The sequence below is a fragment of the Rhincodon typus genome, chromosome 17 (genome assembly GCF_021869965.1).
Source record: "Rhincodon typus isolate 14 chromosome 17, sRhiTyp1.1, whole genome shotgun sequence".
Taxonomy (NCBI): Eukaryota; Metazoa; Chordata; class Chondrichthyes; order Orectolobiformes; family Rhincodontidae; genus Rhincodon; species Rhincodon typus.
In genome coordinates, this window is record NC_063348.1 from 3,902,459 (window position 1) to 3,915,995 (window position 13,537).

The 13,537-nt window shown below is 39.5% G+C and overlaps 1 protein-coding gene across 1 annotated transcript in view; it reads right to left on the reverse strand.

Annotated features, from left to right (window-relative positions):
- Nucleotides 1-13,537, reverse strand: part of LOC109918556 (von Willebrand factor C and EGF domain-containing protein-like) — a 214,613-nt gene that overhangs the window by 46,257 nt on the left and 154,819 nt on the right. The window contains exons 12-17 of the mRNA XM_048607283.1: nt 11,760-11,850; nt 10,167-10,249; nt 6,696-6,783; nt 3,919-4,004; nt 779-896; nt 44-129 (exon numbers count right to left, since the gene is read on the reverse strand). Of these exons, the coding sequence (XP_048463240.1) occupies nt 44-129; nt 779-896; nt 3,919-4,004; nt 6,696-6,783; nt 10,167-10,249; nt 11,760-11,850 (552 nt within the window). The remainder of the gene's footprint in view (nt 1-43; nt 130-778; nt 897-3,918; nt 4,005-6,695; nt 6,784-10,166; nt 10,250-11,759; nt 11,851-13,537) is intronic.

Here is a 13,537-nt window from a genome sequence, read left to right on the forward strand (position 1 = left end):
TCCCAGTTGGTAATTTGAGTTTCTCTTTCCTAGCTGCACTCACCTGACACACACACACTTCACAAGGATCACCAGGTGACCATATTTGCCCGACTGGAAATTCAATACCATTGTCATCTATAAAACAGCCTGTCAGGGAGAAATGGTACAAAACGGAATCAGAGAAATTCAAAATTCCATTAAAAATGAATACGAATAACTAGTTGTTGCAAAGAATCAGCTAAATTCTGTTAAACTCTGTATGGTTGTAAATTCATCATCCAAACTATTATGGAGGATAATTCAAGCTTCGAACAAGAAACTTCTTGAAACCAATTTATGAACACACTCAAATGAAAAAGAAAACAGGCATTATTAATGTTGAAAATCAAAACATATACTGAAAAGACATTGATCAGTTAACAGCAAGGGTAGATTACGTCTTTGATAAATCTGAAGTATGCCACCTTTTTGTAAAATTATTTGAATAAAAAGCGAGTTGTTGAAGAGAAACAGCTGATATTCCAATCGCAGCATGGAAATTGATGGCATTTTGTAACTATTTGATGTGACATAAATGATTAACTAAGTGAGGAGATGAGAAGGTATTCAATGGAGACGAGAAGGTATTCAATGAAGATGAATGCACGTGTGGCTAAGACATTGAGTAGACTGGAGTTTGAGGAAGCTGCGTATCACAAACAGTTCCTCTTTTGCCTCATAGTTATATGTGTACGATTGCTCAGGATGCACTTATTCCAAAATGGAGCCTGGAATATTCCTCAAAGCCCTAGCTCACCTTTGATGCTTTTATCCTGACGACAGGTAAAACAGCATTGGCCAGGCTCCAGAAACCAATTTTCCCTGGCACAGTCCAGCACTGGGCAGGGGCTGTAGGAACACTCCACTTCACCATTCTGAGGATACAATAAGTCAGATTTAATGATTAAAAGAGAAATGATCATTATTTGTCAAAATGAAAAAAAATCAATTGTAGTCCTGGCTTTATATCTGGTGATAGTATTGATACTCTATTCTGTGTTTTAGCTACCATTCAAAGTGGCAACAACAGCATCTGTTGGAGTCATTTTGTGAGTCCAGTTGCTTAAGCAATAAGGCAAAGTGTTTGGCAGATTGAGAAGGAAAGAAAGCTAAGGAAATCCTAAACTCCAGATCCCACTAGCTCCTGGGGTGCCCTGCCCTCTGTGCCAACCAATATGTTGGTTATGAAACAACCCGTTTAATCACGTGAAGAACCATGGCAGAAACTCTCAACCCTGAGCACACATCATCCTCAAATCAGCCAACAATGTGTTTGTTTTGTTCATTTTCATACACACTTGTGCGTCCCTTCACTACAGAAGAGTTAGGTGGAATTTATATGAAACCAATGATTTTAAGTTACAATGATATCCACAGGGCATATAATGGAAGCAAGGTGGGTGCGTGCAGGTTACATTTACCTAAACTATAGGTCTAGACTGAAAGCCTCCACTGCATTGACCTCAACCACAGGTTGGGTCATCCTTTGTAAGAATTGGAAAGGAAAATAAAACACTTGCATTTACAATCGCCAAACTGGCTCAGAAGGGAAAAAGGAGCTTGCAATGATTAGCGATGTATGTTGGAATGAACCTATAGTGAGTGAAATTTGCTTTCGGTAGACATTTATGATGGTGGGTATTAGGATGGTAGGTTTTGTATAGCAGAGATAAGAATGGGAGAAGTGATGGGTAAACAATTGAGGGATTTAGATTAGTGAAAAATTACAATATCCCATGGAATATGACTTACAGATAATTGCAAGGCTGAGCTGAAGATAAGACATATTTATTTGGAAAGGCCGTGCTCTGACAGTGAATGAACAATCCGTCAACACTGTAGTAAAATAGATTGCACATATGGGTATCATGTCCATTTTACCATAAATTAGTTTCTGAATTCATCTGCATCTAATTCTCCTTCAGAGTCCTTTCCCCTAGTTCAGGTATAGTCTATAAATGTGCCTCCAGCTACCTGCACTATGTCAACTCCATGGCCAATTTCTGAACTGTCCTTCGATGATTTGTTTTCATTCATTCACGGGATGAGGACATTGCTGTATAGGCCAGCATTTATTGCCCATCCCTAATTGCCCAAAGGGCAGTTATGAATCAACCACATTGCTGTGGGTGTAGAGTCACACATAGGCCAGACCAGGTAGGGATGGCAGTTTCCTTCCCTAAAGGACACTAGTGAACTGGATGGGTTTTTCCTGACAATCGGCAATGGATTCATGATTAGACCCTTAATTCCAGACTTTTATTGAATTCAAATTCCTCCATCTGCTGTGGCGGGACTCGAACCCATGTCCTCAGAACCTTACCTGGGACTCTGGATTAACAGTCCAGCGATAATGCCACTAGGTCATTGCCTCCCCATGAGAGCTTCGAGAGAATTAACCCTCTCGTTGCAGACAGCTGCTAATGTTGAGCAGTGGTAGGATTCAAATCAAGAATTCTGTTTGTATTCATTTAGGCAGGCCATAATGCAACTATGAATTTCTCTGCCTAGTATTTAATATCATAGGAACACAGGAACAGGGGTAGGCCACTTCAGTCTTTTCTATCATTTAAGATGAGCATGGCTAATTGAACACTTCAATGCCTTTTACCCACACTATCAGCATAACCATTTACACCATTGATAATCAAAAATTACCAATCTCTACTTCAAACGTACCCAAAAGCCAAGCTGCATGGCACTCTAGGGAACAGACTTCCTCTGAGTACAAGCCTCTAAGTAAAAAGATTTGCCCTTACTTCAGTCTTAAATGGCAGCCACCTTATCTTTAAATAGGGCCCCTGGTTCTAGACTCCCCAACAAGGGAAACATTTACCATGCCTATCCCTTTAAGCATTTTGTAGGTTTCAAGAGATCACCTCTCATTCTCCAAAACTCTAGAGACTAGAGGCCAAAGTAGTTTCCTCATTGCAAGGTCCTGTTATCTGAGGATCAAGACTGGTGAACCTTTATTGTGCTTTCTTACTCGCTGACAATAATATATTTCCGCAGATAAGGAGACTAAAACTGCACACAGTACTCCAGGTCCAGTCTAACCAAGGTCCTATACAATTGAAACAAAGATTCTACACTCCTGCACTCAAATCCTCTTGCAATAAAGGCTAACAGTCCATTAGCCCTTCTGAATAGCTTGCTGCACCTACATGTTAGCCTTCAGTAACTTACTGACAAGGACCCCCAAGCCTCTTTACACATCTACACTTTCCAACCTCTCAACACTTAAGTACATCTGTCTTTCCAACCAGAGTGGCTCAGATAAATACAATAATTTTAACAGTCTGGATCTTAAACTTGAGGCTTGCAACCCCTGTCTTGAGAACACTGTGCTCCCTAAGACCACTTCTAAACCATGAATGATTGCCAATAGGATGCACAAACGAAAGGAAGGTTCTAACTACCTATGCAATGCTGTAGCTATTTCTCAAGAGACTTCTTGTCTACAAAAACAGCAGCCTTCGTAAGTAAACTCCCATGTCCGAACACAAAATATCGAAAGTGGCCACAGTCCCCTCTCTCATTTTAGAGAGAGAGAAAGAGAGAGAGAGCGCAAGATGGCTGGAAGTGGGTTTAACCTGAGGGTCACCCACCTCAGGCGAGGGGGTGAGGTTGAGAAAGCAGAGTGTTACATGATGACCTCAGGAACGGAACTCATGTTGTTGGCATCACTCTGCATCACAAACCAGCCTTGCAGCCAACTAAGCTAACCTTGACTCGACCACAGGAAGGAATAAAACTGTTCAAAAACAAACTTTAGCGAACATTATACAGTGCTAGAAACATTTGAATTTTCCAGCTGGACACTGGATAATTTTGTACTATTGCTGTGTGACCTAGCAGCTCCAGATATCTCAGGTTTCAGCGCTTTCAACAACTTACCAAGCATACACAAATGATGCAGTCAGCACCAGGTCTTGTGAATTCTGTGCCATGCGGATATACTGTGTCCTGATCAGTACACTCAGCTGAGGAAAATAGAAATGACAACAATGACTACAATGTGAAATTAACTAATTTGACCAAACATTTTTAAAAACTTATTTGGGTCTAATTTTTCCGTTGGTTAAAGACAGTGCACACGCAGATTGTGTATTTGCAACAATGCTGTGCATTAAAATTATGAGTGAACACAACCTTTTGGTCATGGTTCTAAAGTTGTTCCTGGAGTAACACATGTAGATTAAGTTATACTAAAGTATCAAAGGACAAGGTCTCTTTGAACATATGGCTGCTCAGTGAAAAATAAATAGAAGTGAAGAAATTCAAGAGGGAACTCAGGAGAAACTTTTCATTTGCAACATGCTAAGAACTTGGAATGCATTCTAGTAGCACTAATAGTGGTAATGGCAAAGAACATTGGCATGTTGAAGAGAAAGACAGATAAGCAAAAAGATCAAAAGAAATAAAAGTTTGTGCTAATAGAGTTAGATGAAGGGGGGTGGAAGGAGGCTTATCTGGCTTATAAATGTCAGTGTGGACCCGTTGGGCAGATTGGCCTGATTCTGTGCTGTAGGCTTGATATAGTTTGGAGCTCTCTCCAGTAGTTTAGTGCATATCGCAAGTAATGACAACTATCCACAATGCAGCAAATGTATTTGTTTGGCATTGACGAGGATGGCACCAATAAGGAATGGCAGATGCCATGCTATCACATTAGGGAGTTCTTCCCAGGTGTAGAGGTGACATATTATTGGGGCAATGTGATTTAAACATGTCACTAATGCTGAGAATGCTTTATGTGGCAGAAAGAAGGCAGCTTTCTGCTTTCTTTTACTCATTCATGGGAAATGGGTGCTGCTGACTGAACCAGCCCTAATTTTCCTTGAGAAGGTCACAGTGAGCTGCCTTCTTGAACTGTACAGTCCATTTAATTTGGGTAGGCCCATATGCCATCAGGGAGATGATGCCAGGATTTTAACCCAGCAACACAGAGGAATGGTGATATATTTACAAGTCAAGATGGTGAGTGGCTTGGAGGGGAACTTATGAGTGGTGGAGTTCCAATATATCTGCTGCCTTTGTCCTTCTAGACAGTAGTGGTCATAGGTTGGAAGAAGCTTTCTAAGAAAATTTCTGCAGTGTATCTTGTAGATAGTACACACTGCTGCTACTGAGTGTCTGAGGTGAATGGAGGTGGATGCTTGTGGACATTTGGCCATTCAAGCAGGCTACATTGACTTGGATGGTATCAAGCTTCTTCAGTCTTGTTAGCGCTGCATCCATCAAGGCAAGTGGGAAGTATTCCATCACACTCCTGACTTGTGACTTGTAGATGGTAGATAAACTTTTGAGAGTCAGGAGGTGAGTTATTTGCTGCAGTATTCCTAGCCTCTGGCCTACACTTGTAGTCACTGAATTTATAAAGCTCATCCAGTTCAGTTTCTGGTGAATATTAAGCCTCTGGATGTTGATAGTGGGGGATTCAGCGATGGTGGTATAAGTAAATGTCAAGGGAAGTGTTCTTGTGGCACAGTGGCAGTGTTCCTACCTCTGGACCAAGAGGCCTGGGTTCAAGTCCCACCTGCTCCAGAGATGTGTAATAACATCTCTGAACAGGTTGATTAGAAAATATCCTTGAACATCACGGCGTCGTGGTTAGATCCACTCTAATCGAGGATGGTGATTGCCTGGCAGTTATGTGGTGTGCATGTTACTTGTCACTTCTTAGCCCAAGCTCAGTTCTGATGATCAGTCACTGGACCTGAAACGTTAACTCTGCTTTCTTCCTACAGATGCTGCCAGACCTGCTGAGTTTCTCCAGCAATTTCTGTTTTTGTTTCAGATTGCCAGCATCAGCAGTTCTTTATTTCATTTTAGGCCAAACTGGATATTGTCCAGGTCTTGCTGCATTTGTACACGGTCTGCTCCAGTATCTGAAGGGTTACAAATGGTGCTGAACATTGTGTAATCTTCAGCAAATATCTCCACTTCTAACCTTCTGATGGAGGAAAAGTCATCGATCAAGCAGCTGAAGATGCTTGGACTTAAGAGGTGTTCAATGAAATAGTTTGTGGGAATTAATTGCCCAGTTGTTTTATATTATCAGATTCCAGTGCCATATGGGTATACCTTGAAGAAGAAGAAGTTAGTTTTGAGTTGTTGAGGGGACAGAGAGGATATTGTTATTTAAAGTCTGAAGCATGTTCTTATGAGTCATCATGCCCACAGAAGTACTATTCTGATATCCTACAATTTTAGCTATTCAATTCACAGATTATGGTTTACCATCAGACTCCCTGCATACATTGATGTATCAAGGGATAAACTGCAGCCTGGGTTTAGCAGTTTTGATCGCTAACTATTTCCATGACCTTTCAAGAGAAAGCAATGCCCTTGATGGGCTAGACTCCTTTGTAATTGCTGGAGAATTCTAACTATGGACTTGATAAGAGCAGTTCTCAAATAAAGATAGGGAAGGGCAAAATGGATGTAGTTCATTCAGAGGAGATATAAAGCTTTCCCATATGAAACGAACAACCGGAGTTTGGCCAGCTTGAGGTTATATCAAGTAAGCCAATTCTCTGTGGGGAATTATATAGCCTAAATATATAGAGAGACGTAAATTCTTGAAGTTAAGACAAATTGTTCTAAATGCACTAATCTGTGATCAATTTCAGAAGGTCTGGTGCACAGTTGCTCCCAGAGGATATACTAACCTGGGCAAATAGGACAACAATCCAGAAGAATGGGTTTCTCACATGTGACTGGAGGGCATTCAGGGGTGATGCACTTCACATTCCCAGACTGGAGGAAATAAAAAGGATTGACTGGTTTTAGTGTCCCCAGTCAAAAGCAATGAAACATTGGTCAAAACTCAAATTAAGCATTTTGCTGTGAGTAAATTGTTCTTGACATTTCTTTGAGCTACCCCAATGACATGATGGGCTGGTGAAATTTAGATCTGTAACTGAGTTGGACAATTACAAGGAGATGCCTTGCCTAACCTTACCTTGGCAATGTTTAAAGGAACTCACCTCTAGACTGCCAGATTGAAAAGTGAAGCAGGAAGCAGATTCTTCTGCTGTTGACCAGTGAAATGCTAAGAAGTGACCAAAAATTGAAAAGGCCACAGCAACTTGAAATTTTTTCCAATTAAAACATCTAATTGATACGATTAAGAAATGATGGCATTAGGGAACTCTATCCCTCAGTCGTAATATTACTTTTTTTTTAACCTGCATAATGCTCAAAATACCGAGGACAGTGGGCAAATTTGTTGCTGAAAATCTCCAAAACGTGCTTTAAAAATGCACTGATGTCAGTAACCTATGTGAGAAAAGTCATGCCAGTATAGGGGAGAGGCAGAAGCAGTGAAGAGATGCTCTGTCAATTACATATTGTTTTTAACATTTCTGCTCAGCCTCACAGTCACAATTTCCCTCTCTTGCACTCTCGATGCTCTTCCAAAGACAGAATCTGAGATTGGAGAAGCAGGAGGAAGGGAAGCTGTAAATTGCTGAGTTGAGGGAGTTAATCTGGCTGATCTGTCAGCCACTATGTAGCAGAGTTAAAACAGCCTGGAGCAATGGGCTATTCAGGGGACTGAGCATCCATGGCAGCCAGGCCAGATTGTCAGCTTGGGGGTGGTGGGGGACAGCAGAGACACCAGGCTCAGTATCAACCGATCCACAAACAATTGGGTAAGTACCATATCCTCATTTTTTCAGGTTATAGAAATAATTCTTGTAAAATCAGCATTAATGTCGCATCATTTTTATGTAAAGTATGCATTTAACAATTTATTTTGAAAAATGCATAAAAAGATATGGAGTATGGGAGATTTATTTGTTATACATTAACAAAAATATTCTTATTTATAGATTCCAAATTAGAAGATTTAATAAATTATGTTCTCTTATTAATCTAAAGAATAAACCCCTAAACAACGCAAATACAGAAATTAATATTCCTGTATCAACAAATAAAGGAATTAATGAGAATGAAAATGTAGCCCCAAAATCTAAAAGTAGCCCTCAAAAAAAATCTCACAAAGAGCCCTCGACAGAGATATGATTTTGATTCCTGTATCTGCATGAAATGCTTCATCGATAGATAAATTTAAACCAAAGTACTTCACATATGCAGATTTTTTTTTTGCCTTGGATATCTGCCAGGACTAAGTTTTTTTTACATTAAATGCATACTCAATTACAATTATTGCTTTACATTTTAATTTGAGGGAACTAACTCTCAGAAAGAATATTTATTCAGGGTTGATCTGTACCAGAGGGAAGAACAGCAAAAAAGGTCAGATGCAGCAGGAAGGGAGAGAAGAAGAGATGCACTGGAAGACTGGAGACAAATATGCAGAGGGGTTGAAGACTTCATTGAAAAATTGATGATCGAGGACGGCTGCAATGAAGGTTTGAAGCTGCAGGGGTGGACCCCTTTGATGGTCTAGAGTCTCAGGGAAAGACTCAACAAAGTATTGGTGATGAAGGGGCCCAAACATTGAAGCGTTAGTGATAGTGCAAAAGGCACAGCAAATGCTGGAAATAAAAATACAGGTAGAATGAAGGAACAGTGGTCAAGAGAATTGCATGCTAAACGCAATTCTTGAACAAGTTGTCGTACAAGAAATCAGAGGTGAAAATGAAAAGGCAATCACCAACCTAATTGGATGAATTCAAAGAGCTAGTTTAGCAGTCAAATCCATGGAACCAAATTACTTAGCAACAATGGCTGGTTCCTTTGTGAACATAATGAAAAGTTTTAGCTTTGGTCATTATTAGCCATTTATTGAACAGGAAAAAAATGCTTTATATGTAGTTGTTTATACTGTTACATAAGCACCCATCAAAGACTATTGAACTTTTAACTTTATTCCTTTATTTTTCTAGTTTATATTAAGGAGGACTTTAATGTTAACTATTACCTTTTTTTAATTTTTCACTCATTCTATGAAGGTAATGCTTAAATTTTTTAACTTTGTTTCTTTTACTAATTTGTACCTCATTTTTTTGTCTCTCAGTACCGTTGTATCTAAGATGGTGTCATGTGTGGCACCATTAGGCACTTTTCACTGTATTTCTGCACTTGACTACACATGACAATCAAATCTAAATCTAAATTTGAAGAATGGCAGGGTGTTGGCCAGCATCCTTCCCACGAACAACACCAAAGACAGATTCTGAAAGGTCACAGACCTGAAACTTTAACTATATCTCTCTCAGCACAGATGTCACCAGACCTGCTGAGTATTATCAAAACTTTCTGTTTTTATTCATTTTTTTTTTGCCATCCACAGTATTTTGTATTTACCAAAGATTAATTAAGTGGTCATCCATCACTTGTGTTTGGTGGGATCTTGCTATATCCAATTTAGACCACCATACCCATCTACATACAATAAAAAAGGACATTAATTGATTGTAAAATGCTTTGAACTATATAACAGATGTAAAAAGGACATTACAGAAATAGTAATTTCATGCTTTGTCTCTCTCTTCCACAAATGGCTAGAGGTTGTACATACTCCTAAAAGTGGGTGGCACGGTGGCTCAGTGGTTAGCACTGTTGCCTCACAGCGCCTGGGACCTGGGTTCAATTCCACCCTCAGGTGACTGTGTGGAGTTTGCACATTCTCCTTATTTCTGCATGGGTTTCCTCCAGGTGCTCTGGTTTCCTCCCACAGTCCAAAGATGTGCAAAGTTAGGTGGATTGGCCATACTAAATTACCCATAGTGTTTAGGGATGTGCTGGTTAGGTGCCTTAGCCATGGGAAATGCAGGGTTACAAAGATAGGGTGGTCGGATTGGGATGCTCTTTGGAGGGTCAGTGTGGACCAAATGGCCCATTTCCACACTGTTCGGGATTCGATTCTAAACCTAGAAAACCTCTTATACCTCTGAATGGTGTTTTAAGCCAGCTCTGTTCCTATTAACATGGAACAAAAACAAAGTTGCTGGAAAAGGTCAGCAACGAAGGGTCACCAGACCTGAAACGTTAACTCTGTTTTCTCCTTCACAGATGCTACCGGACCTGCTGAGCTTTGCCAGCAACTATGTTTTTGTCCTTGATTTGCAGCGTCCGCAATTCTTTTGGTTCCTTTTAACATGGATTTGGTAGTCTTATTACCATTATTGTTACATATTTGTAGCCTATTACAAACAGGATATCCTACTTACAATACAGACACAAAGGGTACAATTGTCATTGGAGGGAGAGAATACATCTTCATGGTTCACAACCATGCCTTCATAGAGACACTCTGAAATATCAAAAAAGAATGTTCATTGGAATGGCAGAACAAAAATAATGTGACATATTATCAACCAAATATATATAGCAAGGACCAGGCTTTGGTTATAAAAGCAATATATTTCAGCACAAGCCTGAGAAAAACGTGTCCAATCCCAGGTAAATGATATTTAAACTAACCTAGAGTTTCCTGGGTTATCTCTGACTAAGCCGCATCATCTGATGACCATCCTGACAGACCAAACTGTACAAATAAAAACTACTAGGATTTATTTAATTTTTCAATTAATTCTTAGAAGCCAAATAAGAGAGGAAGGTCTGGATTTAAGCAACATTAAGAAATAAAACTGACATTAATGCATAAACGGGGTTAAACAATATATTTCAGAACACAAGAGTCAACAGCTAGGTATACTTTTGATCTTATACGTGAATGATGAAAATCACAGTTCATCTATGGGGCTCAGATTTCCTGCTGGGACAATGTGAGAGATCTCTATATTAATCTGTTTCCAGGATCACTGTAATTGGAGGTGTCAGTTACCCATTATTAAAGGTACAAACAGTGGGAATTAATGCACAAAGTGCTCTTACATTGGTTAAACTTCCATGCTTAACAAAGTACCACTTATTTCCCATTCAACACAACAAACAAGTTGGGATAATTTGTATCCTATTTATCAGGTCATTTATTTATCTGGTGGAGAACACATCTAAGCCAAGCTTCACTTTGGAATTAGTGGAGAGAGAATGTTTCTATTTTAATTCCACTTCAGATCCACTGTGACTGCAGTTTATGTGTATCCACTTCATCCCTCCCCTGCAATTGCTAAAACCGACCATAGCAAGAGAAATAACATTGTGGGAACACCAGTACCTCTGAGATCCCTATCAAGTCACACTACACATCACCCTGACTTCGACATTAATCACCATTTCTTCATCAACACTGGTCCGAATTCTGGAACTTCCCATCCAGTGTAGAGTAGGAACACTGTCATCACAACAGCTGACCAAAAGAGACACCACCACCAAAAACTGAATGACATAGACTGGGAATAAGCATCAGCCTTTCCCACACACACATCCCAAGAATACAACAGTGAACCACCCACTGGAATAAATTTAACTACCTTAGTTTGAAACGCACAAAAAAAAAATCTGTGCTTGTCCTTAAGGGAGTTTTGCTGCAGTTTGCATGAAGATATTTTGCCACAACATATCGCAATGTTTCATCTGTTATCCATATCAAACCATGGAACACTCGGTTAGATACGTTAAGTCTAGCTTGCTTAATGACTGACCTGGAGTTGTTTGATACTGACACTGATAACTAAAAAGGAAGGGTTTCCTTTTCACTGACGTGAAAATTCATCAAAAAAAAAAAAAGACCAATACTATATTACCAGACTATTCCTGTCACTGGTGTATGGTCTGCTTTCTGTAAATACTGTATCAAATATATTGGTTGAATCATTTTACTCCAATGAGATTTTTTTGAAAGACTACATAATACTCACTATCACATGTTCCACAGCATTGACCTTCCTCCCGGACCTGATGGCTACAAGACGATTCACAGATAATAGGTTGACAAAGCACTTCCCCTTCCTGAAATGTCAAGAGCATGGGATAATCTCAGATCATGACAAAAAGATCCACATTTTCTTTACATTGCAGCAATCAGAACTAAAGTAACACAATCCAAACAGTTGTTAAAAAGTTAAGAATAAATTTCTGATCCTGATTAGATCACTTTACATGGCTTTTTGACTTAGTTTGACTTATTATTTCACTTTCTTATTAATTTCTCAGTCTATTCTCTCCCCTTAGGATTAGGGTAAAATTTCGGCACAACATCACGGGCCGAAGGGCCTGTAATGTGCTGTAGTGTTCTATGTTCTATTCTATTTAAGATATTTTACATACCTTATCAAGCCTAAATTGAAGAAATTGAGATTCTCTAATGCCCCCAAATTCTTTATTCATTCACAGTATGTGGGCATCGCTGGCTCGGCCAGCATTTATTACCCATCCCTAATTGCCCAGAGGGCAGTTAAGAGTCAGCCACATTATTGTGGGTCTGGAGTCATATGTAGGCCAGACCAGTTTCCTTCCCTAAAGGACATTAGAGAAACAGATGGGTTTTTCCAACAATCACGGTCATTGTTAGACCCTCAATTCCAGATTCTTTTTATTGAATTCAAATTTTACCATCTGCCATGGCAGGTATTGACCCCGGGTCACCTGAACATTAGCTGAGTTTCTGGATTAAGAGCCTAGGAATAATAACACTAGCCCATGCCTCCCCACATGGTTCTCTATATTTGTATTTGGCATCATTCCTTCTGGTTTTCGCTCCACCCCCTCTGATGCAAAAAGTTTCTTGAAGGTTAAAACTTGACAAAAGTAACATTGACTAAGATAATGTCATGGTTACATTATGTAAATGTTTTGTAAAAAGTAGTTATTACTTTAAAAAGAGTTGCTAGACTTTGATCATTCAGGCAGCGTACTCTGCCCATCATCTGGAATTGAAAAACATAATAATATAGTGGAGCAAGGAATTTGAGGGATCAGATTGGCTTTTGCTGCTTCTGACTAGTTGACTGTGCAGAATGGATGGAAACATGTTTGAGTAAGGGGACCCCTGATCACTGATGAGAAGGGCAATATCTTGGAGAACAGTGTGATGTTGGGAGATCTCCATGGCCATGCAATGAGCTTTATATTGGATCAGCCATAATCCTATTGAATAGCAGAGCAGACTCAATTGATCCTATAAGCCTACTCTTGCTCATACTTCTTATGGTCTTATCCCAGGGCATGATGGATAAGATTAGAGCTTGATAATTGGTTATAGTGGTTTTTAAATTGTACATGTTTGACTGTAGCAGATTGTCCATTTGGAACAGACTTGATGTTCCATAAATCTCATGGAAAGTTGCCTATAGATCCCTGCCACTTTCCAACCTCTTCTCCAACTCATTTCCTTCTCCAGTCTTTGTTCTAGACGATGAGCAGAGCACGCTGTCCAAATCGTCATCAGTAATTCCAAGGAACTCTTTCAAAGTAACAACTGCTTTGTCCAGAGCAAGTTTTACATGATGTAACTGTCAAACCACCTCTCTGATGTATGTCATTATTTTTGGTAATGATCAGATTTGCACATGGCAGCTAAGATTTTCTGTCCTGACAGAAACACGTTTACATTAATCCCTTTTACACAAAGTGCATTCCTCACTACAACTTGGCTCAGTTTTGTACTTTTAAAATGATCACAATACATATAGTGGAT